We start from the raw sequence: 25,461 nt of genomic DNA, 5'->3' as shown, positions 1-25,461 counted from the left end.
GAGACACCTGTCGGAATTGTTAGTGGTGACATCAAACTAATTAGCTCTAACCTCTAAAAAATTTTATAATTTTCAACAAAGGGCGTTAGAATTAAATTCTTTATCAATTTAAAGTAATTACCTAAGTCAGCATGAATTATTGATACTACGAATTGAATAATAAAATTTCTAAGTAAGTAACATATAATAATACTCATTGAAATAATAAATAAGATATCGATTTAACAAGCTTTTTTTTTATTTTCACGACGCAAAATTTACAAGAAGTAACATGAATTTATCATAAAATAAGTTATGATTTTTTAACTATTTTTTGTTTATAAAAACTATGTGAAATTAGTTGATTAATTTTAAGATAAACCTCATTAGCTATCTGCTATACTTTCATAACGACTCATATGAATGGCATGTTTCTCTGAATGATAAGTCTTAAATATTTGACTTAAGACTGGTGATACCTCTGGATCATTGATCCAAATACTTGTTGATGATGGTGTCTCTAAGATTGACAAATAAGCAAGTAACATTTTTGGATTTGTTAGACTCAAACGAATATGAGAATTATTCATTATCGCTTCATAAATCGGACTATCAACATTTAATCCACTATCAAAATCATGAAGATTTTCATTACGAGTTCCTAATAGCCATTCACACGCGTTTAATTGATTGTTTCCAGTTACTTTAAGTGCTTCGATAACTTTTTTTTCTTCGAAACCCATTTCTATTAGAGATTCCTTGATTTTGGAGTTAGGTCTGAATTCTAATCTCTTGTATTGATGAAAACTTTGAAGTAAAAGGCTAATAATATGCATTAAGTTGTTTTCCTTTGTTACGTCTTGACCTCCAGTACCTTTAATGATGTCTATACAAGCTTCTTTGATACTCCTTCTTCGAGGTTGACTTGCCGAAGGGCCTCCTGATGATGAACTAGGACCGGGAAATTGTTCTATCGAATCTAAATCAAGATTTAAAAACATAGAATCCTCATTATCATGTTCTGAGTCATCTTCACGTTCAATCAACCACTCTAAAGCCTCAGAAACATTCATTTTGCAAATTCGAAGAGCTATTAATACTTTTTTTTCTGAAAAGCCTATATCTGTTAAATACTTAACAGCTTTTGGATCATAAAGAGGTTTATAACGTAATTCTAATTTTTCTCTGATTATTTCGTATAACTTAGCTGATTCAGGACTATGCATTAGTATTTTTGCTGAAGCCTGAACAAGTGTAATCAATATTTTTCGTATTTCAGCTTCAAAATTAGCTGGACAGTCAGTTGTAGGCTTCGGTTTTGGTGCTCTGGGTTCTTGTAAATGACTAGTAGCTTTAATAATTGCATCTATATTAGGTCCTTTGACAGAATCTTCAGGAAAATTGTCTTTTATTTGAGCTGGCCTCACTTGTACCATAAGTAATTCATCAAATGCATTTATTTCTTGATCTCGTAAATTACTTTCATCAGATAGCTGTTTGACTTTTTCTGCATGAATTAGATGAAAGCTTGAAGGAGTATGTCCTTCTGAACCATAAAAATGCTTCGTTGCCATTATTTTTAATTTTTCTACTGTACAATCTGGTTTCACTGCCACGTCTATCATTTCCCCTTCTAAACTGTAGTAAGATATTGCTTGTAAATTACATAGACTTTAAGTTGTGTGCTTATAAAGATAATAATTTACTGAATAAAAATAAATTACCTAACGACATTTACGCTGAAATTTCCTGACGAGGTAGAAGCATTACTTAGTGACATAATTTTGTTGTCACTTTTCTTCTCAGAAATCTTAGAATCATTTGTTGACAGAGCCAAGGAGCCCTTCTTGGCTGTCCTCGTACTCTTTCTGTTATGCCAGGCATCAGATATTTGTTCTTTTATCCATGGGATCATCAAACTACTATAGAAAAAATTGAAAAACAAACATTGGAATATTTATTTTTTATAAAAAATATAATATTAATATTATAGGTTATAAGGTTTATCATATTTACAATAAATATAGTGTAAATGTCAAATTAAAAAAGTTATACATACTTTTTTATTTTACACGACTCTGAAGTTTAAAAAATCCGACAACACCCACCTTATTGAGTACATAATTAATTTTCTAGCACAATACTAACATTTTTTATATGTGTATACTACATACAATTTAATTTTTAATAAGTTATATTATTTGCGCCGGCGCTCCAAATGTTTTTTGGATATACATATATCCATATAAATATATATATATAGGTTACTGTGTTTCGAAACAGTGTTTGTCTATGCACAAACATAAATATGGATGCACTCTTGTCAAAGTGATACAAAACATTTTTAAATTTTAGTTTTTTTAATTATTTAATGCAATATATTGCAGTAAAAAGTTCCAAAAAGACGATTAAAAAAATACTGTGTTTGTCTTCGTGTAAATAATTTATACATATTTACTATTATAAAACAATTATCAGTTTATAATAACAATATAACCTTATAGTTAGATAAAATATAGCCGTGAATTGCAGAAAAAGTATTACAAAATGAATGAGGAATTACGTTGTGGAGAACTTCAACAACTTGTTCAGGAAGAAGAAGGTGAAGAATCATTAAGTCGAGGTGGAGAAGCTACTCCACCATCAACTCCTGCCAGGTCAAAAAGAACTACTAAAACAAACAATTATACTCCTCATACTTCAGTAAGTTTTATTGAATCATCTGGTTTTTGTTTACAAAATAATAGACTATTTATAATGATGTATTTCTAAATAGCAAGTGTTATGGGAAAGTAATAACACGCAAACATCTCCTATAATAAGTAAAACAAGTTCCGGCCAAGCAACAACTAGCCAAGGATCCATGATATCAGGAAAGACCTTCAATCTATCATCAAGTCATGGAATTAACCAATCACGTCTAGTTTATGTCAATGAAAAAGATAAGCAAAGGATAAATAAATCAGATCATTCAAGAATCAACAAACACCGAGGTAAATAAATATAATTTCATATATATTTTTTTGATATTTTAATAATATAATTTATTATTTTCATAAAATTAATATATTTATTAAAGAATAATATCATTTATAATTGCACTTTATTTTTTAACATAATTCTTTTATTTTTTATATTTTTTTTTCATCAGTATGATTATTTGATTTTATTTTAATTGCACATTTTATTTTATTTTTGACATTAAAAAACAAAGCCCCATCAGTCTCTGTACCATGCAAGCATCATTACTTTTTGTCAGAGGTACCTGATGTGCGTAGAATGGAGCAAGCCCTTTTACAGCTTCTAGAAGACTTTCATAGTGGAAATTTACGAGCTTTTGGTAATAATTATTTTATTTAAATATTTTTCTAATAATTTATAGAATTAATTAACAAAATACTAAATTGAATCATAGGGAAAGATTGTAGTATGGAGCAAATGACCGAAATAAGAGAACAACAAGAGCGACTAGCAAGGCTACATTTTGAACTCGGTCAACGTCAGGATGGTGTTGATGGAGATGGAGTAGGATTAGGGCAATCTAACATGCGCCATCTTCTTCACAGACTTCAACAGTTGAGTTTATGTATTGAAAAACTTCATAATAAATAATTTTATAACTTTTTAGATAAATTTTTTCAAATGTTTTAGAGCTCGTCAATTATTTAATGTAAAATCAAGAACTTATAATAAAATTTTAGACCGTAAAACCTAGAGCAAGAGCTTTAGCTGCCCGTAGCTTAACAATACTTTCCTTATCACGCAGTAACTGAAGCATCCTTTGAATTTCTTCTGGTCCTGGTAGTCCAAAAAATCCTAAAATAAAGACAGAAGTTGAACGGATTGAACTATTTTCTGATCTTGAGTATCCTCGAACAATGTTATTTTTCAATTCTTCAGCTCTTGAAGGTAATTCTTGCACTAAACAATTAACCAGGTCTTTATAGAAATTCTCTACGTTGAATTCATGCGTTGGAGCCAGATGATTCCGAAGAGTTAATGTAAGAGGCTCACATTGTAAAAGGTTCGCAGCATCATAAAGTGAATCTCTCGCTGCTTTAGCTACAGTTTCATGTGAATCTTCTACTTTTATCGTTAAACAAGGAATACATCCTAAAAGATGATCAGTTACATCATCATCATTGTTTTTTACTGACTTCATCCAACCTCGTGAAAGGGATCCGATAGCTTTAATAGCTGCGTGTCTTATTTTCCAATTGTCTTTTTCAACAAATGGTTTAAGTAATAAAATAACATTCGGACTAACTGGCTGATCAATTTTTAATGATAGCAACTGTTCAAGACCTCGAAGAGATTCAAGAACAACTTGACTCCCTTCATTATTATTTGAAGGTTCTTCTAGACCATCTAATAAGGCTGTAATGCAATTTTCTAAATACTCATTTCGTTGTTTAGGTTCAAGAGTGTGAATCTTGCCAAGGCCTATAATAGAAAATTTTCTTACAAGATACGAAGAATCTGTTTTTGCTTCTAATAAAATATTCATTACGACATCTAGCCAAACTGTTCCACAATCAACTTTGCCAATTAATTCAGAATAAAATACTATAACTGCAGCTCGTTGTGTATAAATTTGACTAGTAACTAATTTGCCTAGAGATTGAGCAATATTAGTTAGTAATTCTTTATACTGTTCTAATAAACAACGAATTACCAATCGAATTGTAGAGATTAAACTTTCACAAGGTTGAAGGTCTGAATCAGCTACATCATTTGGAATGCTAGATGCTTCAGTCATGTTAATAGCAGTCAACAAGTTGGCTAAAACTGCATAAACTTCCCGATACGGATTTATTTTACAGGCTTGCCGATTAGGAACAAAACCAAATTTTGTACTGAGTACTGAAATTGGAGCATCAGCATGGACCCATCCAGATAGAAATTTAATCAAAATAGTAATTAATTCAACTAATCTCTTTTTTATCAACACTTCTGCCTGTGAAGCTTGAAGAAGATGACGGAGAGCAATGATTCCCGAAAGTGAAGCTAGAGAAGCTGTAGAATTTTTATCATTTATTCCACGAGTTGTTGGAGATACTTGAGAAAAGAGATGATTATTTTCAAGTCGATTAATAATGAAATCAATAGCCATAATTCCAAATTCTTCACTATTACCAATTTGTCTCCAACATTCTTCTGTTTCTCTATCTGGAGGTAAAGGCTGATGAAGAAGATGTTCCATTACTTCTTCTGGATGATGAATTATTAAAGATTTTACCGCAGATGCTGCTAAAAGTCTAGAACTGGAATTTTCCATCTGTCTCATTTGTCCAACTATATTGTCAATTAAATAAAGATCAGAACGAGGTATTTCAGCTCCACGAATTTTAAAAAGTTGTTTTAAAGCTATTGCTCCAGCCAAACTACTTTCTTCCCGGAACAAAAGACCTTCAACTAGTCCTTCAGCAAGACTAATTATCTCATCACTTGCAATTTGTTGACAAACGATACGAGAAAGTATTTTTACTCCATTATAAATATCTTGAGGCGGTTCTTCAGTTAATAAAATTGATTTTGCTTTATTTAGATCTTTGCTCAATTTATTATCTGGAGTTGTTGAGCGATGTTTTGTAACAATTTCTAATGTTAAGATCACAGCATCAACGATAATCGACCTGAGAGGTCGTTCGTTATCAGCTGACCAACAAATTATTCTACCAAGAAGTTTACCAGGTTCCAACTTTCCGCCTGGGAATGTATATTTTAATGCATTGTGATACGACTTAAGCGTTGTACATAGAACCATTAATGTTATTTTTCTTTCAATCAGTAATTTAGATTGCATCCAAGGTATTAAACTATCTACAAGTTCAGCTAAAGCATTTGATGAATCACTTATAATTTCACTACAAATTTCTCCAAGTTCGCAGATAACTTTGTGTTCATTTTCATTCTTAAGAATAATATTCATTTCGGAACTAGCTCCCAAAATTTTATCTACAATTGTGCGTAATAAAACTTGATTCTCTTCATCAGTTAATTCCGGTGGAATTTTTAAAAGAGAACTAATTGTTTTAAGTAATTGCGGATATAATTGGATTGGTCGATATCCTGCATGGGTTTGTAGAAGAGTAAGTAGTTTAGCTAAACAATGTCCTTTGCTTTTTAATCCTAGTGAATTATCCAGTTTTTCAGGATGTACAGCTTCTGCCAATTGTTCCAAAGCAGATAAACCAGCTTCTTTACTAGTTATTTCTTTACAATCAATTACTTGTTTCATGATCCATGTCAAAATATTCTTTTCGATCGAAGGATAAATCTCACTGATATTACTTTTATTAAAAATCTCACCATAACATCGTAGTAAGCTTGCTTTTGATGCTTCAGCAGTTGCAGCAGCTTTTGAATCTTTCATTAGTCCTAGAAGTTTTGTAGGATTTTTTCTACTATCTTCGGCTTCACATGCAGCTTCCATAAGATTGATTACAGGTTGCAGATGACGTTTAGAAACAATTCCAACTGCACGAGAATATTCTCCATTAAATGGGTAACTTCTAGATAAATGAATCAGAAGTGTTAAATGCTCTTCATTATCTGTTACAGCTCCTAGATAAATAGGAACTCCTGGAGATGATATTACTCCAGCTAATTCTTTGGATAATTTAGCTGCCCAATCACTTCCTTCTAATTGCACACTCTTCTCTAAAAAGTCTACCATTTCTTGTTCCCATATTAACTCATTCTCTAATGGTTCATTATTATTTGTGGAATTATCCAGAATTTTGGACAGATCTAAAAGACGTTTGTTCCACTCAGGTTTTAGTTGATGTCCAAAAAGAGATGCTGATGAACGTAAAAAATTAATAACAGCTAATCGATTCTTTTCTATACCTGATAATTCTAAACATCGTGCTAATATTTTTGTTCCTGAAAATTCTTTAAAAGTATTAGATGAACTTTCAGAGCCTTCACTATGCATTATCTTTATTGCAAGAACAGTAAGAGCTCGAAGAACTGGAACTGATGAGGAAATATAGGTAGAATCAAGTAAAACTTTTAATAGTGATGCCCACAACCAGTTTTCAGCTCCATCAACTGTTGTAGCAAGCAAAAAAAGAGCTTCTTCATAAGCTTGGGTCTCTTCATTCATTGTTCCACATCTTAAAACAATGAATTTAACAAGAGCGATTCTTTGAGATGGTAATAAAGAGAGAGTTGGATGGGCAACAAGTGAAATAACCGGTCCAACCATTTGTTTAAGATTTGAATCTCCTAAAATATTTTGAATACTCAAAGCAATTCGCTGAAGAGAAACGTCATCTTCGGATGGTAGAGTGTTGATTAGATGCCGTACAACGACTAAAGCACGAGATCGTTGTAAATTAGCTGGAGATCTAAGATGTTGAAGAATTTTATCAAGGCCTTCCTCAGGAAATAAAATTACTAGAGCTCGATAGCATTGAAGAACTTCGTAGTGAGTTAAAAGAGCATCTCTGAAAGCTTCGAATGGTGTAACATTTACTAATTCAAAGAGTACTTGCTGAATAGGATCAATAAACGGACGTAAAACTTCTTTGTCTTCAGTATTTTTGGTACAATTTACCAGCATTAATGCTATAAGTCTTGTCGATGATAAACGAGTCATAGGATTTTTACAAAAATTTAATAGAAGTGGAATTAGTCTTCCCATTCGTAACCCAGCATCTTCTTCAGGTAAAAGAGGTAAAATTGGACATAATGCTGATAAAATACTTTTAACCATGATTATGCTTTTTTGTAGTTTTAACCAGCTATTTATAAAATATTCAGAAGCAGCTAACATTTCATCATAAAATGTTTCTTTTCCTATTCTAGAATCAGGCGCTTCGTCTAAATTGACAATGTAGTCGTTGATAGCTTCAGCAAATTTTCCAAAAAGAAAACAAAACGTTATTTTTTGTTCTTCCTCTTGTACTTGAGGTAACATCGGAAGAATGAAACTTAACGTAAGCTTCATGAAAGGCACCATTCCAAAAGGATTACATGAAGCAACGAGTCCCATGGCACGTAAAGTTGAACATGGTGGAATGACTCCAGGTTCTAATTTATTCAACAGACTTCCCATCGCTTGATTACAATATAATCTACTCAGTGCTACTAATAATTCTGATGCTTCTTTTTCGTAGTCTGGGATCAATTTCTTGATAGCTAATTCTGCCACGGAATCTGCTAAATCATCTGATAATTCTGCTGTTTGATCTCGAAGAGTTTCAATCATTATTGTTAGAATAGAAATTGTGTGAGTCGTTGATATTTTTCGATGGAGTTCAAAGTAATAAATACAAGCATGAATCACAGTCTCTGGATTACGATGAGATATTTGTTTAATTGCTTCGTGCACGGCTCCATTAACTTGTTCATTTTTGTCATTTAATGTATCTAACAATGCGCCAACCACAGCTAACAAAAATTATTCAATTAAGTAACAAATAAATTAGCATAAATAACATTATCATATCAATTGTGAGACTTCCATTACCTGATAATTCAGAGTTGTCGTTTTTGACAGATGTTTCCAAATCACTCTTCATGATTTTATTATCACTAATTATAATTTTTTGTGCCAATTTAATAATATTTAATATTTCAATACTATTTAAATAAAATTTATTTTAAAAAGCTCTTTAACAAGTAGGTGCAAATATACGTCATTTTTACAAATATAGGTTATATCGATAGTCTAACATAATAAATATATCTATATATATATATTGTTATGTGACAGTATGCGCATCCATTGAAAAATGTTTCTACGCATTAAATACCACCAATGAAATAATTTTTGAATTTTATTTACAATATTTTAATGAAAAATATTTACATGAAACTATATAAAAGATATAAACAATAATTTTAAATCATTTTTATATTATAAATCTCTTTATAAACTTCTTATAGCATTGAATCGTTTCAGTTTTTCTGGAAATACATCTTTAAATAACACAGGATCTGCTCGAAACTCGACTGATTTTAATGGCATTGTTTTGTAAATATTTGTAAAGCGATTGATGCATTGAGTCCTCTCAGCCATGTGGGCTAAATCTGCAGAAAGCATTTCTGTATTAGTACACTCCGGACATCGGAACTTCTTTTTTGGAGTAACTTTTATTGGTGCTTTTCCAGTGACATTAGCAACTAAAAAGTTCATGGCTATATCTTCACAATTCATATGTTGATCAACCCACATCTTTATGTCCCCAGGCATAGCTGTTGTATAAAGATAATTCCAGAATTTATGATGAAATGCTGCTCCAGTTAATACCATTGATATACGATTAGTCCATTCACTTTCATATTTCCAACAATTCGTTTCATTATCCCAAGTGTGTGTCCTTGATGGAAATCCAACAATCCTATCAGGAAATTCTCGCCAAACTTCGTAAGCAAATTCTAATTCATCAGCAGTCAACATTATAATATCGTCATCGATTGAAAGAACACCTTCAGTTTCGATTTCATCATAAGGATAAAATCTGTTGGATAATTTATTTTCTTTAGTTCGAATTACTTGAATTGGTTTATTAATCTTTGGCCATCTTAAAGAAGCTGGAGGATCTTTTTTAACGTTGTTCCAGATAACAAGAATTTTAGATAAGCTTGGAACTTGGGTTAATTTATTAACAAGAGAGAATAAAAGCTCTACTCGATCGTAAGTCAAGACAACAGCTGTAAATCCATGGGTTTTGGGTGCAGTCACCGGTAGAAAAAGCGGTGGAAAGTTTTTGGAGCCCGGAGCAATATTCCAATCATTGTAATTTCTTGCTAAATGAGGGAAAATTCGATCAGTTAATATCTCCAATGTTGTTTGAGTTATAGCTTCCATAGATTTGAAATATTGTTTCCAAAGCCACCGGCCATGATTTCTTAATTCATTCACTCTTGTTGTTGATATATTTTTTAAAGTTTTAATCGTAGTAAGTATATCTACTTCTCTTATAAATACTGCTGCACTCTTCCAGTCAATTATATCATGAAATGGCATGATAGATGAGTCGGAGACAATAACTGGGATACAACCAGCTGCTAGTGACTCCAAAAGTATACTTTGACCTAATCTGGCCCCTCGAATTACCAAACAAAAAATTGAAGATCTTAGTACTTCTGGATATTTGTAAATTTTTCCATCAAAACATCGAATGGCGTTACTCATAGGATTGTGGTGTAGACAAGGTCGTAGAATTAAAATATCATTTGGTGATGTCATTGAAATTTCTGTCAAATCTTGTTCAAAAGCTGCATTAATATTAATCTGTGCAGAAATCAAAAAATGAGTTTTTTTGTGAGACACTTTTAGCTTGGATATTGATGAAAAGACCGGTAGACTAATATCAAAACCACTTCTAAAAGTTAAAGTTGAAAATCCAGCTCCGGCAATAATTGCTTTACCAAGTTTAACATCTAAAGTAGTGTTGTAGTCTGGGAAACTTCCAGGAATCATGTTAAAAATTATGTGGTTTTCTCCTCCATTCCAAAATTCTAAACTTGCTAAAGCTCGAGACACTTCTTTAGTATTCAATTTATTTTGATTTAAAGTATCAATTGATGGAACAAAAATACATGCTTTATGTGGATTTGGCGTATATTGTTTACTATTAACTATAGCTTGCAAAATTTGTAAAAATTCTTTAGATAATTGGCCAGATACAGGCTTTCCTGATGCATCAATGTAATTTTTTAATGGATAAACATAAACTAACAATTTATTTCCTTGAACTCCACACCGATAAACATTGAAACATTTAAAATGAGTGCATGAAGTGTTTGTTTCAACAACTCCAGGTAAATTATCTTCTAATATCACGTCCGGAATGTTTGAAATATCTTCCAAGTTTAATGGTTTGTAAACAATAGTATTTGAAGTAGTCCGATAACAAAAAACAAAGTATGTAACTGATAACACGATGCAAAATATCACAGTGATAATTATAAAAAATAATATATTCCGACAATTAGGGTACAGTCCATGATTATCATATTTTCTTGAAAAATAAATCGGCACAGTCATTGTTATTTTTTTTTTTTTTACATAATTCACAAAAATTAATATAAAAAATTTAATTGTTGTATAATGTGCTTTGGCTCTTATCAAACATTATTATAACTCTCTACATTTTTTTCTATTTTTCTGCTATCAGATTCATTTATCTTTTCACTCAAAACTTGTCTATAATAAGGTTAGGTTTTGTTGAAAAGGTTATGTAGAAACAGTTGGTGCTCCTTTTATTTGTTGAGTGGATAAAGTAGTGTTGTTTCATTATTAAAAATTAAAGAATACAATTTTTTTATAGTCATAATTTTGATTTAATAATTCACTGATTAACAATTAAAATAATGAAATTATACATTAATTATTAAATCTATTACAAAAATTATAAGTATTGTGAAATAAAGATGTATCTATACAGGTAAAGTAAATTCATGGTAATGTATGGTTATTCCATTCTTGAATAAATCAATGAAATGTTGTTCGTAATATTTATACAGTTATGGGAGGCATTAGATCCATTCCTCGACATTCTAACGCAATTGATACTCCAATTGCGAATAACCCTATACTTTTTATTACAGACCTACAAAAATAACATTTATACATACGTTTTGAGCAGAAATTAATAACAAGTATGTTTTAAAAACTGACATTATTACTTACCATTTAAAAGGATCATTGTAAATTCCTTGTATTTTTCTTTTAATACTTGTCATTGTTGATATAAACAATTTTTCTCGATTTTAAATGTTTAAAGTCACGCAGTCTCCACGTTTAATTATGAATTTAACCCCCACTATATTGAATTTTCGTTAGTTCTATGCCACATACAAAGATGGCATTAATAATAGCGGGAGAATATTGATATTTAAAAATGTATAAAATCTTTATTACATTGTAACGATTATGTATCAACTTACAAAGAAATATTCTATCATTATTTACATAATATTTTATCTATAATTCTGTATGATGAGATGGGAATTTTTTGAGTACTGCATGATAAAGATTATAAAAAGCCCATAGACTAGCACTTACAACAACAATAAATACACCACCAAATATTATTGAAAGTAAATTTCCATCAAGCACATCAGTTCCACTTCTTTTTCTTTTACTTCCAGTGATATCGTTCAATGTATGAGCACTTTGTTCTTTCATCATTCGTTTTGCGTTCGATAATCTTTCACGAAGTTCATCCACAGATTCTGAAATATCTTCTATTTCTTCAGGATTCAATTCAGTAAAATCTAAAAAAATAAGAATTAGTTTTAGTATTTAATATGTATTTTTTGTTATAATTTAAAAACATTTTCTAATGTTTTGAAGAATAAAAATATATTTTTAACTATTTATTTACTTTTATGTTTGCGAGAACACACGTGATTTGGCGAAACCATGATGCTTTGTGTCTTTTTAGTTGACAAAGTGATTCAACCTACTGAAAATCCAGTCTTTTCTTTGGTGGAAGGGAGAGAAGAGTATTGATCATCATACACACAGCATCCTTTTAGCTCCACGCGCAGTCTCTGTTTACACCCTTATGGCATGCATTCTCACTCTGTGCATTAACGGTATACCACATTAATCAACTAAATTGACAAGTTAATGTTTTTTTTTTCTCTATATTCATTGAGAATTTCTATCTCAGTTCATTTTTCTTCCAAAATCAATTGTTCATTTTTACATTAATTTTGTTTCCCAAAAAGTACCACATTCCTAAAATGGTAATATTTCTATAATAAAAATGAATAAAATAAAATTAGTAAAATTGAACATTATTTAATCAATAATTTTTATCGAATAATATTTTATATAAAAAATATCAAAGTTTCTTTTTTTAAGTAAACAATCTAGTAAATAGGGATGAATAAATGCTAAATATTTGGCGCCTAAATTAAGTTTTTCATTCGACATTACTCGGAAGTATTCGACAATTGTCGATCATCTTCGACAAAGCTCGGTTTTTCACCCCTTACGTCATAATATGCAAGATGGCTGTCGGTATTGGAAATGGAGTAGTGTAGAAGCTGGGCGGTAGTAATACCTGTAGGTGTGTCAGTTCCGCGGTTTTCCGCGGTTTTTACCGTGATAACGTGACTGGAGGACTCAATTTTTTCTTTATATCATTTAGATTTCACATATTCTATTATCCTACGTTATTTTTTATCATTTCTAACGCAGTCTATGGCTTATTTGTAGCAACCCCTTTACAACAGTAAATTCATTGTGCAACTTTTAAAATTTCTATCAATGTGTCTACTTTATTAGATGCATCGTATACTTTTCTACATCGAATAATTGTGTTGATTGAAAGGTAGTGAATATTTTTATATAAGTGAAAGTTATGATGTATTTTTATTTCTACTAATAATGGATTCTTTTTTTTACAGATTTATAATTTTTTGTGAGTTTCTCAATCATAGTGTTGAGAAGAAACGAAAGATAGTGAATTTAAGGGTGCGATTGTTGTAAGAATATTACAAAAATTAACTCCTTCATTTTTTTAAGTAAAAAAAAATCTTAGAAATTGATAAACAAATTTATTTATTGTAAAGTGACTTAAACTCTAACATGGACGAGTGGTTGCAAGACTCGATAAACTCTGATGAAAAAAAATCATCAATTATCACTGTGGATTCAATTATCAAGGAGACACGAAAAGTCATGATACTTCAAGAGCCGTCAAGAAAAGAATGAGATTATATAGATGGTGAAATCACTTAAAAGCTGAGCTGAAAAAATTATGAATGAAATTTAGATAATTTGCAAGGTAGTGAAAATAATTGAAAGGTGATTTTTTGTGGTTATTAGTTTTATGTGCACAAAAGAGTGCCTGTCAACATGTGGAATATGATGTGTGATGTGATGCCAACCATATCAGAGGATAGTATAAGTCAGCGAAGTTCTCAATTTTCTGGAGAAGATGCTAATTTCGAGCAGCTTATGGTGTCCATGCTCGATGAGCGAGACAAACTCGTGGACTCTTTACGCGAGAGTCAAGATCGGCTTCAAGTGGCTGAAACCAGACTTCAAGAAGTTGAGAAAGAAAGAGATGCATTAAATCGTCAACTAAATGCCAATTTTCCTCAGGTAAATTTTAGCTTTTTCCATTATTTTTTTTTTATCTTTATTCCGTTTATTTTTAGTGAAAAAACTTTAACGATGTTTCCTGATAATCTTTAATGTTCTTAATTAATACAGTGATAAAATCAATAATAATTAAAGTATGTAGCCGTTGGCTGTTGAAGATTGAGACATAGAGTGATGACATAGTCGAAAATGCATTAATGAGCACGTGGAGGTAGTGATGATTATCATGTGAGCATGATTAAATTCGAAAGAAATATACCTCACAGTAATAAATAATCTATGATAAAATTATGTAATTACTGTACGAATAAATTTGTGCATAAATAATTGAACGGCGGGAATTGGAGTGCTAGTAGAAGGACAACAGAGAGACATATGAGAGGCGTATGTTTCGTTTCATGATTAAAGTTGTATGCAACAACAAAAATGCGATATTTTCCATAGACATTTTATTTGTTTACTTAATAAATAGACGAATGAAAAATATTGAAAATAAAGAAAACGATAAAATTTAAATAAATAAACATATTGAAATGAAAGCCACGCGTGTTAACACTACCGTTATACGAGTCACTGTAAATAAGATGATTGGTTGTACGCAAGAGAAACTGACCGATCAATAGCCCACCTACTCATCGGCCCCCGGCGCATGAATGAACCTCACCTTATACACGCTACTCTCTACTCTCTCTCTATACCACTAACATGCCTCGCTCTATGCCAATCCTCAAATTGTATTCCGGTTTACTTATGATAAATAATTGCAATCTCAATATCCAAACAATCTAATCTATTCTTTCATTATTTAATAATTATAAATATTTAAAAACTATCACTTTTAAATATTCACTCATTTACATATCCTCTCGAATAATTATCTATTTTGTACTTAAAAACAACAATTATTTTTCAGGAGCTTTCTCAACTGACTAAAGAATTGGCAGCTGCTCGTGAAAATATTTTAGAAAAAGAAGAGGAAATTTCAGAATTGAAAGCAGAGCGAAATAATACTCGAGTAGGTTTGATTTCTATTTCAAAATCATTCTTTAAAAAATTATTGTCAATGAAAGAGTCGATCAAATATTGTAACAAATGTTAAAGTTATCAAGGCCTTTGTTACAATTTAGAAAAGTCGATAAACTTCAGTAAAGTAGTGTACCATTGATAAATAGATATAAATAATCTTTTTGTCATTGAATAGCTACTACTTGAACACCTAGAATGTCTGGTATCACGACATGAAAGATCCCTGAGGATGACGGTAGTGAAGCGACAGGCAGTTGCACAATCCGGAGTATCGTCCGAGGTCGAAGTGCTCAAAGCTCTAAAAAGTCTTTTTGAACATCATAAAGCTCTCGATGAAAAGGTTTGATATATTTTTATATTAAATGAAAGTATTCATTTTTTTATATTGTCTTCATCTACTTATGTATTCATCGTTATTATTAACTTTCTTCTTAGGTTCGAGAACGTTTGAGAGTGTCTTTAGAAAAAAATACAAATTTAGAAGAAGAACTTAACCGAACCAAAGAAGAGGTATATATTTAAAAGATTATTAATTCAATTAATTATTAAAATATTGGTCCAGGTGTGACCCGTGAGGTCCACACAACTAACTTCCCAGTAGGAAGAATAAAATTACAATATATTCTATTTAGTATAAAAATAATTAGTATAAATTATGACTTGCAAATTCAGCTAGTTTGCCGTTTTTCGATTCTGCACAAAAAATAAATTGACCGATTTTGAACGAATAATAATTCGAAATGCATAAACGCACACACACGTCCACTTAAAAGTTGTTGCATTCGACTCTAGAGGCCTTGAAACATGGAGATATGTCAAAATTTGAGATTTACTAAATTGAATCTGTTACAAAATCTTCCCACTGGAAAGTTAATAACTTCATAGAATGTTTTTTAAATGGTTATCAATTATTCACTACAGTTACAGCAGTATAAATTAGGCGGATACCCATTAAAATCATTAGAAGATAGACCCAAAGAAAATGGCCAAGTTGAAGATCAACAAAATAAGGTAACAAGAGCATGAAAATAACGAATTACAAACATCATCAATACACGCAAATACATAAGCACATGATTAGTACTAAAAGTTTATTGAATTATATTTTCACTCATTGAAAATCATGACAATACTTTGATAAATGCGTTCAATTATTTGGTAATGTGGTGTGCTTATCTGCATTGAATGATCTCTTTTTCTCTCATTCTGCATGCTTCCATAACCTTTGTTCATAGTGTATTCGTATCTATTAGTGTCACTTGACATATATTTTTGAAATTTTTATTTGAAAATTAAGTCTTTGCATTTCATATTTTCATTTTGATTTTTAATCATTATCGTAAATGCACGAAATAAGCATAATCAACTCAATTACGAATTAAGATAATAATTTTAAAAAATTGAGCATTGAACATGTAAAAAATCTTTAAAAAATGTTAAAAATATTGGACAATGGGGAAAAGATTGTGGGAAAAAATAATTAAGGGGAAAAAAGAGGTATTCTGAATGTAGTATTATGATCGGGCAGAGTGAGACTGATCAGGAGACTTGCCAGGAGCTGCAAGAGCCAAATAAACTTGTTTCTGAAGAGATAACCGAGGACTCAGGGAGTAGACTGACCAATGGTGGTTACAATTCCGCTGACCAGGATTCTTCCCGCGTTAAAGACTTGCAGGCTACTGTTGAAAAACAGGTATGACATACGAATTGGCCAATAACCATCAGGTTTGGAGTATTCGAATTCCAACGAATTCCTAAATTTGAATAGAAATCAATAACAATGTTCATTAGTAAATAGTCAAGATAAATATAATCATGTCCTTTTATGTGCAGTGCTCAACAAATAATAGCTCAAAACAATTTAACTATCAAAAAATATATTTTATAATATTTATTATTATTTATAATAATTTTTACAAGATTTATATGATGTGAAAAATGTGCATGCTTTTTTATAGAGTAAATTTTTTTGCATACTAGAACCTTCAAATCCTGATTCTCGTTGGCAATATTGTAATTATAATTACATTATACAAATTATTTAATTATCCATCTCTAAAGAGTGATAAATTATAATTAAACTTTACAATTGCAGTGAACTCTTATTTTTATACTTGATATTATTTTAAAGAATTATTTAATAATAGTCAATATTTAATCCCCTCTCTAGCATGTCGTGGAATGATTTTCATTATTGTTTAAGTGTAACATATCCTGGCATGACTGCCATAGCAAATAATACGAGTATAAAAATACACTGGCGTTTTTTACGTCAATCAATTCCAATCTGCACAATTAATACTTAAAACACAATATTAATATTTGCGTAGAAATAATTTATTATTTTCATTGAGGTCTTAAATCACTATAAAAAAAACAAATGTCATTTTTTCAGTCCTCCGAATTAGCTACGTGGCAACGTAGAGTTAGTGAACTTGGTGGACGAGTTGCGGAATTAGAAGAGACTCTTTCGAAGACACAAAAAGATCTCTTAAAGAGTCAAGAAACGAATGTAAAATTGCAAAGAGATTTAAGAGAAAATGTAGCTCAGAAAGAAGATCAAGAAGAGAGGATAGCCACACTTGAAAAAAGATATCTGAATGCTCAACGTGAATCTACAAGTCTTCACGATTTGAATGAAAAACTCGAGCAAGAATTACAACATAAAGAGGCTCAACTTAAGGTATAAACTTTAATCTCATTATTTCATAAGATGTTTGTTGTACTTTTCGTAGATGGTAAGTAAATTTGAAATTATTATAATTAATATTATCTTTTATTTTTAGCTTCAAGAAGAAAAAATAGCCGCAATCCAAGAGAAATTAGAACTTGCAGAACAAAAATTAGCACAATATTCTAAACTTCCAGAAATGGAGGAGCAACTAAAGCAGAGGATGGAGGCTCTGACGCAGGTGAGGAGGCCCAACCAGGTACGCAGGGAAGAATATCACCACATTAACCGATTTTATCTCTCTATATATTCTTTTCAATTATTAAATTAATTTTAGTAATTTTCATTTATCCTACCTTATCATTGACGTCAATGTGGTGTAAGCCTGCTGTTGTGATATGTTTTATTATTTTATTACTGAATTTTGACTGTTAGAAAAAAATTTTCATCAATTTTTCATAATTATTAATGATAAATTGATCGAAAAATAACATTTATTTACTGAGCAATATTTAATAGAAAGTGGTATTAAATAAGCAGGCACAAGAACGACACGGGAGTGCAGAAGACAGAATTTCAAGACTGGAAACTCAACTAGATGAGAAAAATGCAGAATTAATGCGTCTTAATCAACGACTTAAGATGAATGAAGAACATAACACTCGTCTGAGTGGTACTGTCGATAAACTTCTATCTGGTAAGTCATTTTTACACTTGATAAAAATTCATTTTCATTATAATAATTATGACAAATTAATAATAATAAATATTATCTGTAGAATCTAATGAGAGACTGCAAGTTCATCTAAAAGAAAGAATGCATGCGTTAGAAGAGAAGAATGCTTTAACTCAAGAGCTTGAGAAAACGCGAAAAATTGCGGAGGATTTGCAGAATGAAAAAAGCGAAATTATGAAAGAGCTGGGCAAGGCGCGTTTAGAAATTGATAGTGTCAAGAGACAAATGTTGCAACAAGAGATTGCTTTCAATATTCAACAGACTGATGCATTAACAAGAAGTCTTTCTCCAAATGCTATTGAACCGGCATCTTCATCAAGAAGTGCCAGTCACAGTAGTTTTGACACTCATTCATTGCCTAGAAGAGCAGGCAAAAGAGTTATCGATGATGACTCAGCGAAGGTAAGATTTATTAATGTTCATGTCTAAATAAACTATTAAAATAATTTTTTTCCGTTAATCGTAAACCGTAGTTAGGGCTTTGTGTGACGACGTAACTAATAACTAGCCGGGTAGTTTAATGGAGGAAACGTCCATTATCATATAGGATAAATATAAAATTTTTTCAGAGTTATGTTGCTCGTACATTAGCAGAACAAGAGTGGGAAAAACTCCAACAAGCTCATGTACTTGCAAACGTTCAACAAGCTTTTGATGTATCGAGTGATGCTGAAGCTGACGGTGATAACGAAAGTATCTTCAGTTCTGCTGCGGATGTTATCAGTCCAGCTGGACATACAGATGCTCAAACACTTGCAATGATGCTGCAAGAACAGCTGGATGCTATTAATATTGAAATACGGCTTATTCAAAAAGAAAAAGAAAATACTGAAGCTCGTGCTGAGGAATTGGAGTCACGAGTAGGCAGTTTAGAGCATGTGAATTTATTGACGAGAGGTCGTAGCCTTGAACGAGCGTCACCACCGTTAAGTGGTCGATCAACACCCAAATCTCATCACAGCCCTAACAGAGATTATCTTCATAAATATCATACCGTAAGACATGATTATTTACATTATCCCTTATATTTTATTCAGTCCTATCAAATAATTATCATCTTCTCTCGATAAATCCTTCATTAAAACCTTATTAGCTTCCTACGTGAATTCAATAAATTAGAATCGAAGCAATAATAGAACCTGGAAGTCGGACATTCTTCAAAAAAAATCGTGAATGTCGAAAACTGTAGTTATTCGGTATTACAGGCCCCAGCCTCAATGTCACCTGCGCATCTTCATCAATATGCATCTTCATTGGCTAGTCCAGGACAACTGTCTGAATCTTTACCGGCCAGCCAGGTTCGTTTCCGTCTGGCAATTTAGATCCACACATTAATTATCAAACGTCTGCATCAATTTTCAAACGTCTTTATCCAAAATCACAGAAAAACATGCTTTTCATTATTATTTTCTCAAACCAATATCAACTCAAACTCATTTTACTCATTTATTAGCACTCCTATTTTGCTAATCAACATCTAATCCAAAAGTTATTTATCACGACAGACTCTAAATAATATTATTTTGCGGAATGTGACACTTAAGCTTTATTATGTATTATAAGAAATACATATACAAAGAAAAAGATTTAAAATATAAAAATAACTCATCCTTTTTACAGTTGCAGTTGTCGGGTGAGGAATTACATTCAGTTAGCGAACGAGATGGTAGTGGTGGCGGAAGCAGTGCACTGAGTATGAATGAGGCTGTTTCTCCATTAACTGCAAGGTCTTTAAAATTAGAGCGAGTCGTCCAGGCTTTAGCTCATAGTCAGGAAGAATTACGGAGGTATTACTACTATCATTCATCTTTACATTTGTTTTTATCCTATCCATTATTAATATAAATATTTGTCATTTATTTTAGGCGCACAGTACATTCAGGGTTTCCATCTGCAGCTTACTCTGTTCAAAGGTTAATGATTTTTTAATAATAATGCATGCATTCTCTTTTATTTTACAATATCCTTAGTTATTTAATATTGCTAAAAAAAATTACTCAAGAGCTATTTAGAATTTTTTATTTTATACGGTTAAAAGAGTTAAAAAAAAGTTCACTCTCAGTTATCTTGATGAGTAATTTTCAAAGTAGAGTCATTATCTTAGTTATGCAAAAAGACAAATAGATGTAGAACTAGAAACTAGATTAGCGCTCCATGCAAGCAGGCATGGGCATCATAACAACGGCACACTGAATTGTGGGACTCCACCTTCACCATTATCTTCACGCCACAGTAGCCAGGACAGTTTGCACAAAAACAACATGAGCGGTATGGGATTACCAATTGGTCAATTATCAAGCTCACATTTGCCAATGCAATCCACTATGAGTCCAGCTACTGCTGCTGCTGTTGCTGCTGCTCAAAAGAAAAAGGGAATAAAAAGCAGTTTAGGAAGATTCTTCAGTAAAAAAGAAAAGGTAAATTTTTGGCTTAAAAATAGTTCTGTTAATTTAACGATAAAAAAATTACATTTTAATTATATAAATATTTATTTTTTTGTAATTTTCAGATCAAGACAAAAGATAGTTCGATGTCAGGCGATTTATCAGGATTTGGAGGAGCAAGTACTCCAGCAGATCCTGATTATGGAGACAATGTCTCTGTGATAGGAACAATGGGAAAGACTGAATTCGATCGTAGGAAAAAGAAGAGGTATTAAAACGACTGATTTATATTTTTTTCTTTTATTAAATTTTTAATTAGTGTTATAATGGAGTATCTTGATTATGAAATTTATTTTAGTATGCTTGATTCATCGAGACATGAACTATTGGCTGAAGCAATGAAAGCTGGAACACCTTTTGCACTTTGGAATGGACCAACGATCGTAGCGTGGCTAGAGCTTTGGGTAGGAATGCCGGCTTGGTATGTGGCTGCTTGTCGAGCAAATGTTAAGAGTGGTGCTATTATGAGTGCTCTTAGTGATACTGAAATCCAGCGTGAAATTGGAATTAGGTGAGAGTACTTACCTTCTAGAATTAAAGTCATAGAAAGAAAATAGGAGTGTAAAGTTACTTATGTTTAGTGTCAATAACAAATCTATTCATGTGTTTATCAGCAATCCTTTACATCGATTGAAGTTACGCCTAGCTATTCAAGAAATGGTTTCTTTAACAAGTCCATCTGCGCCAAAAACATCTCGTACGACTTTAGCATTTGGTGATATGAATCATGAGTGGATTGGAAATGTTTGGTTACCAAGTCTTGGATTGCCTCAATACCGATCAACCTTCATGGAGTGCCTTGTTGATGCACGAATGCTTGATCATCTGACGAAAAAAGACTTACGTGGACAGCTAAGAATGGTTGATAGCTTCCACAGGTTAGCTGTTATATTTATAATTTTTTAATTATAATTGATTTAAAAAAAAATTTTAATATTTGATAATTTTTGTCTTCAGAACAAGTCTTCAATATGGAATTTCATGTTTGAAACGATTAAATTATGATAGACAACAACTTGAAGAAAGAAGAAGAATGGCAGAGAGTGCAAATGTAGATGTTATAGTTTGGAGTAATGATCGTGTCATAAGATGGGTACAATCAATTGGTCTCAAGGTAAATAATTATTAATTTTATAATTGTTAATGTTATCAACTTTATTGGAATTAATTTTTCAATTCATACATTTTTTCCAGGAATATGGGAACAATCTTTTAGAATCTGGGGTTCATGGTGCGCTGATTGCTCTGGATGATAGTTTTGATGCAAATTCTTTTGCATTAGCTCTTCAAATACCAACACAAAACACTCAGGTAAGAAAATGATTTTACAGTGACTGATTGAACGTAGCTTATTTAACATTAAAGTAGAAGTAATTATTTTATTTTTATTCTATTCAAAATAAAATTAATATTGATTAATTAACAATTATTTATGAATAGGCAAGACAATTACTGGAAATGGAATTTTCCAATTTATTAACTGTTGGGACGGAGAGACATCCAGAAGAATCGAATAATATAAAATCTTGATCAAATTTGCCCAATAAAACTTTACCATTTCGTCAACCCCATCATGTCTAGTCTGATACCCCAGATAATAAACAAAAAATAAAGAATAAAAGACAAAAAAATATACTATTTGTGCGCAACAATGTTGTAACAGTTAAGAGCTTTAAGTATCACATGTAAGGATTTTTCGATTAATCATTTCACCGTTTTATATCAATTTATTTAAAGCCTCGTTAAGGCTTTAAACTAAATAAACATCTCCATTATTGAATAATGTATAAGTAAATAATTAATTAACTAAATAAAAAATTAGGTAGCTTTGAAAAAAACTCGGTGAAATGAAAATTCGAATTAAAAATATGAAAACGCCGCCGAATAGATACTGAAATGTACACAAGTCATTCCTTGAAGACAGAAGTAATAGATTATTGTATAGATTTTTGAGAGATAAAGATTGATAAATGAAAAAATAGCAGAAATGAATGAAAAAAAAAAAGAAAAGACAGATTCCAAGTGACAATAATTCCATTTGGCTGAATTTTTTCCCTGCTTATTTTCATCTAATCATTAAAATTCACTTTTAATATAAGTGATAAACCATTTATCATTGTATTATAATCGTGTACTTATATTATGTATCGTAAATGAAGAAAACAAATAGAAAAAATGTAAAATGCATAAAAATATGCATCGCACAAACGTAATGAATCTGGTAACGGCTTGATAATAATGAACTAACGCAAGATAATTTTTACTTTTTATTAATCTTATTAAAAAAATAATAATGAGAATTTGTAAGCCTCTTTTACTTTAATCTATATTTCTGTATCTATACGAGGGTGATTTAAGGTAAAATTAATAAATTGTAGGCATAAATCTATAAATATTATATATGAAAATAAATATGAAAAAATGATGAATTTAATTGAAGAAAAACCAATTGAGTATTCATATAAGAAACGTTATAAAGATTATACATGCAACTGTACTTTATACGCTAGATAGAGGGGATTCCAAGTGACAGAAAAGGATAAATCAGAAAAACAATGCGATGCACAACTATAACTAGTTTTCTCACTTTAGTTTCCCCAAAAAAATAATTATAAGTTTATTATTATTCTTATAATTATAACAATAATTATTAACTATTATTTTATGAATTTTTGAATATGTAAACGGTTTTATAATTGATTGAAGGTGACCTTTGCCGATAATTATTTGTAATAATAGTAACTATAACAATTTTGTCAAGTACATTACTTCGGGAATTGACAAATAACTTGATATAAACAATCAAATGTATAATTGATAAAAGAAAACCATTCATTAATTAAAAATTACAAATAAAAATAATATAATCGGCTAAATTGTCACCTTACAAAATAAATTGTAAGGAAAACGTAATAACTTTTACTACAGTAAAATTCAAAATTACAAAATTAGACTATCGCCGGCATTTTATACCGAAAATAAAAAAAAAATCTAATTAATACGCACCATAAATTTTGGGACTTTACTATTATTATAATTAACGTGATAATTTTGATGGGACGCATTTAATATATTTAACGAAAAAATGAAAAGTTCATGTGTGTAAAAATAAATTAAATGATGAGTGTACTGTCGATCGGTCAAAAATCATCATGAAGTCAAGATAATTTGCTAGGAAAGTTTAATCGATAGGCTCATAAAATTAATAGAGGCTTATAAATTAATGCATAATCATATTTCGCTTTTAGTTAATGGTAGAGTTTTTTTTAATTAATATATATCATCAATTAATTATTTAATTGTTCATTTATTGTAAATTGATAGGTATTACAGTATTATTTAAATACTTTCTCTTGCTTTTTAAATAGTAAATTTTGTTTTTGTTTTTTTTTTAAGTAGATATTATTTTATGGCATAATTAATATAAAAATTGAATCAAGAGGTGCCATTGTTGTAAGAAAATTATTTTAAATACCAATTTCTAATCAAAAGTTAATTGTTAGTAATATTAAGTAATTTTTATTAACTAATGATCGATTAATTAGTTATGCATATTACTACTAAACTACGTGTTACCTATTAATATTAAATATGATTATTTAAATCACTGTAATATTTTTCATTTATCCAATTTATTATCTATGTAGTTGTATTTTATTTCGTAATTTTATTTAATTTTCATGATCGTTTGTTAAATTGAATATAAAACTATAAAAAAGTAATATAAGCATTTACAAATAAACGCACAACTATCTTTGGCTTCGATCGATCGATAGTGACGGTAAAAAAAATTATAAAATAAATTTTAATTAATTCATTATATCCTAAATGGACTATTATTAAATATGTTACAAAGTCATAACGAATGATGGTTAACGCATAGATGAAAAAATGATTAAAAATTAATGATAAGGAATGAAAAATAACAATAATGTTGAATTTGTCACAACGATGGGATTATAAACTTTAACACCGATGTTATTAATGTTGTTGATACTTGAAAAGTCATTATTGTTAATGTTTTTTTCCCCAAGAAAAATATTTCTTCAATAACGTATCATCACACGACTTAGTAGTTCTGTAGTTATCATTATTATCAATTATTATTATAATTATAATTATTTTTATAATTATTACTGCTGTCATGATTAATATAATTTTTTTTGCTTAAAAGACCTTCCGAATGGACGTAAATTTACCAAATAACTTTTATACCAAAGATTTGATCCTTGTTACTCCATCTAAAAAATTTAATTTTCTTCTATTTATTTCATTTTTTAGAAGTATTTAAAATTGTAAATTAATCAACGGACATATCATTTTTTGCATTATAAATTAATTATTAAAGTATAATTAAATAGAAAAAAAACTTAATAATAATCATGAGCTAAAATAGACAAATAATTATAATTATTAATTGAAAAATATAAAAGAAATGTATTTTGAAGAAAAGAAAAAATCCATAAATACCTTTCGGAAGTGTCTGAGCAATTGTAAATGACTCAAATGATTTTTAATCATAACT

General features: G+C 30.4%; 6 protein-coding genes across 17 annotated transcripts; 2 read left to right on the top strand and 4 right to left on the bottom strand.

Moving 5' to 3' along the window:
• The first annotated feature begins 1 nt into the window (after position 1).
• LOC118074561 (uncharacterized) lies at positions 2-3,612 on the top strand. Of its 3 annotated transcripts, none has more exons than XM_035095873.1 (5): positions 2-172; positions 2,512-2,682; positions 2,756-2,972; positions 3,239-3,319; positions 3,395-3,612. In XM_035095873.1, the coding sequence occupies exons 2-5, from the start codon at positions 2,527-2,529 to the stop codon at positions 3,589-3,591; spliced, it is 651 nt and encodes a 216-aa protein (XP_034951764.1). In that variant the 5' UTR covers positions 2-172; positions 2,512-2,526; the 3' UTR covers positions 3,592-3,612. The 3 variants fall into 3 exon arrangements, with proteins under 3 accessions (XP_034951764.1, XP_034951762.1, XP_034951763.1); XM_035095871.1 differs by having other exon boundaries at positions 5-172; positions 3,194-3,319; XM_035095872.1 differs by lacking the exon at positions 2-172 and adding an exon at positions 2,280-2,414 and having other exon boundaries at positions 3,194-3,319.
• Positions 251-2,599, bottom strand: LOC118074559 (Kip1 ubiquitination-promoting complex subunit 2). Of its 2 annotated transcripts, none has more exons than XM_035095869.1 (3): positions 2,477-2,599; positions 1,704-1,901; positions 251-1,617 (listed from the first exon to the last, which is right to left on the bottom strand). In XM_035095869.1, the coding sequence occupies exons 2-3, from the start codon at positions 1,892-1,894 to the stop codon at positions 366-368; spliced, it is 1,443 nt and encodes a 480-aa protein (XP_034951760.1). In that variant the 5' UTR covers positions 1,895-1,901; positions 2,477-2,599; the 3' UTR covers positions 251-365. The 2 variants fall into 2 exon arrangements, with proteins under 2 accessions (XP_034951760.1, XP_034951759.1); XM_035095868.1 differs by lacking the exon at positions 2,477-2,599 and adding an exon at positions 2,039-2,276.
• c11.1 (maestro heat like repeat family protein c11.1) lies at positions 2,667-8,720 on the bottom strand. Its single transcript, XM_035095867.1, has 2 exons — positions 8,459-8,720; positions 2,667-8,379 (listed from the first exon to the last, which is right to left on the bottom strand). The coding sequence occupies exons 1-2, from the start codon at positions 8,508-8,510 to the stop codon at positions 3,677-3,679; spliced, it is 4,755 nt and encodes a 1,584-aa protein (XP_034951758.1). The 5' UTR covers positions 8,511-8,720; the 3' UTR covers positions 2,667-3,676.
• A 30-nt stretch (positions 8,721-8,750) lies between these two features.
• sotv (exostosin glycosyltransferase sotv) lies at positions 8,751-11,009 on the bottom strand. The gene has a single exon (XM_035095865.1). It carries the CDS (start codon positions 10,982-10,984, stop codon positions 8,861-8,863), a length of 2,124 nt encoding a protein of 707 aa, XP_034951756.1. The 5' UTR covers positions 10,985-11,009; the 3' UTR covers positions 8,751-8,860.
• A 914-nt stretch (positions 11,010-11,923) lies between these two features.
• On the bottom strand, positions 11,924-12,435 carry LOC118074557 (uncharacterized). The gene is made up of 2 exons (XM_035095866.1): positions 12,327-12,435; positions 11,924-12,216 (listed from the first exon to the last, which is right to left on the bottom strand). The coding sequence occupies exons 1-2, from the start codon at positions 12,364-12,366 to the stop codon at positions 11,924-11,926; spliced, it is 333 nt and encodes a 110-aa protein (XP_034951757.1). The 5' UTR covers positions 12,367-12,435.
• A 508-nt stretch (positions 12,436-12,943) lies between these two features.
• Liprin-alpha (PTPRF interacting protein alpha) lies at positions 12,944-22,946 on the top strand. Of its 9 annotated transcripts, XM_035095910.1 has the most exons (23): positions 12,945-13,283; positions 13,360-13,437; positions 13,525-14,059; positions 14,973-15,074; positions 15,261-15,425; positions 15,521-15,595; positions 16,007-16,096; positions 16,614-16,778; positions 17,481-17,768; positions 17,872-18,015; positions 18,294-18,453; positions 18,536-18,894; positions 19,062-19,487; positions 19,698-19,790; positions 20,113-20,279; positions 20,358-20,405; positions 20,657-20,909; positions 21,002-21,144; positions 21,235-21,447; positions 21,551-21,814; positions 21,894-22,050; positions 22,131-22,247; positions 22,377-22,946. In XM_035095910.1, exons 3-23 carry the CDS (start codon positions 13,811-13,813, stop codon positions 22,464-22,466), a joined length of 3,768 nt encoding a protein of 1,255 aa, XP_034951801.1. In that variant the 5' UTR covers positions 12,945-13,283; positions 13,360-13,437; positions 13,525-13,810; the 3' UTR covers positions 22,467-22,946. The 9 variants fall into 9 exon arrangements, with proteins under 9 accessions (XP_034951806.1, XP_034951809.1, XP_034951801.1 ...); XM_035095915.1 differs by having other exon boundaries at positions 12,944-13,283; positions 13,360-14,059; positions 20,729-20,909; XM_035095913.1 differs by having other exon boundaries at positions 13,360-14,059; positions 17,872-17,997; positions 18,297-18,453.
• The last annotated feature ends 2,515 nt before the right edge of the window (positions 22,947-25,461 follow it).

This window comes from Chelonus insularis, unplaced genomic scaffold (assembly GCF_013357705.1).
Source record: "Chelonus insularis isolate UGA/USDA-ARS -01 unplaced genomic scaffold, ASM1335770v1 contig_135_pilon, whole genome shotgun sequence".
NCBI lineage: Eukaryota > Metazoa > Arthropoda > Insecta > Hymenoptera > Braconidae > Chelonus > Chelonus insularis.
This window is presented reverse-complemented; position numbering and strand designations above follow the sequence as displayed.

Excerpts from the sequence above, each read along its gene's own strand:
- LOC118074559 (XM_035095869.1), bottom strand. The coding sequence starts at position 1,894 with ATGATCCCATGGATAAAAGAACAAATATCTGATGCCTGGCATAACAGA. Across the intron at positions 1,618-1,703 it reads TTCAGCGTAAATGTCGTTAG|TTTAGAAGGGGAAATGATAG; the intron begins GTAATTTATTTT and ends ATCTTACTACAG.
- LOC118074561 (XM_035095871.1), top strand. The coding sequence starts at position 2,527 with ATGAATGAGGAATTACGTTGTGGAGAACTTCAACAACTTGTTCAGGAA. Across the intron at positions 2,683-2,755 it reads ATTATACTCCTCATACTTCA|CAAGTGTTATGGGAAAGTAA; the intron begins GTAAGTTTTATT and ends ATTTCTAAATAG. Across the intron at positions 2,973-3,193 it reads AAGAATCAACAAACACCGAG|CCCCATCAGTCTCTGTACCA; the intron begins GTAAATAAATAT and ends TAAAAAACAAAG.
- c11.1 (XM_035095867.1), bottom strand. The coding sequence starts at position 8,510 with ATGAAGAGTGATTTGGAAACATCTGTCAAAAACGACAACTCTGAATTA. Across the intron at positions 8,380-8,458 it reads CGACAACTCTGAATTATCAG|CTGTGGTTGGCGCATTGTTA; the intron begins GTAATGGAAGTC and ends AATTTTTGTTAG.
- sotv (XM_035095865.1), bottom strand. The coding sequence starts at position 10,984 with ATGACTGTGCCGATTTATTTTTCAAGAAAATATGATAATCATGGACTG.
- LOC118074557 (XM_035095866.1), bottom strand. The coding sequence starts at position 12,366 with ATGGTTTCGCCAAATCACGTGTGTTCTCGCAAACATAAAA. Across the intron at positions 12,217-12,326 it reads GTGTTCTCGCAAACATAAAA|ATTTTACTGAATTGAATCCT; the intron begins GTAAATAAATAG and ends TTATTTTTTTAG.
- Liprin-alpha (XM_035095910.1), top strand. The coding sequence starts at position 13,811 with ATGTGGAATATGATGTGTGATGTGATGCCAACCATATCAGAGGATAGT. Across the intron at positions 15,075-15,260 it reads CAGAGCGAAATAATACTCGA|CTACTACTTGAACACCTAGA; the intron begins GTAGGTTTGATT and ends GTCATTGAATAG. Across the intron at positions 15,596-16,006 it reads TTAACCGAACCAAAGAAGAG|TTACAGCAGTATAAATTAGG; the intron begins GTATATATTTAA and ends TATTCACTACAG.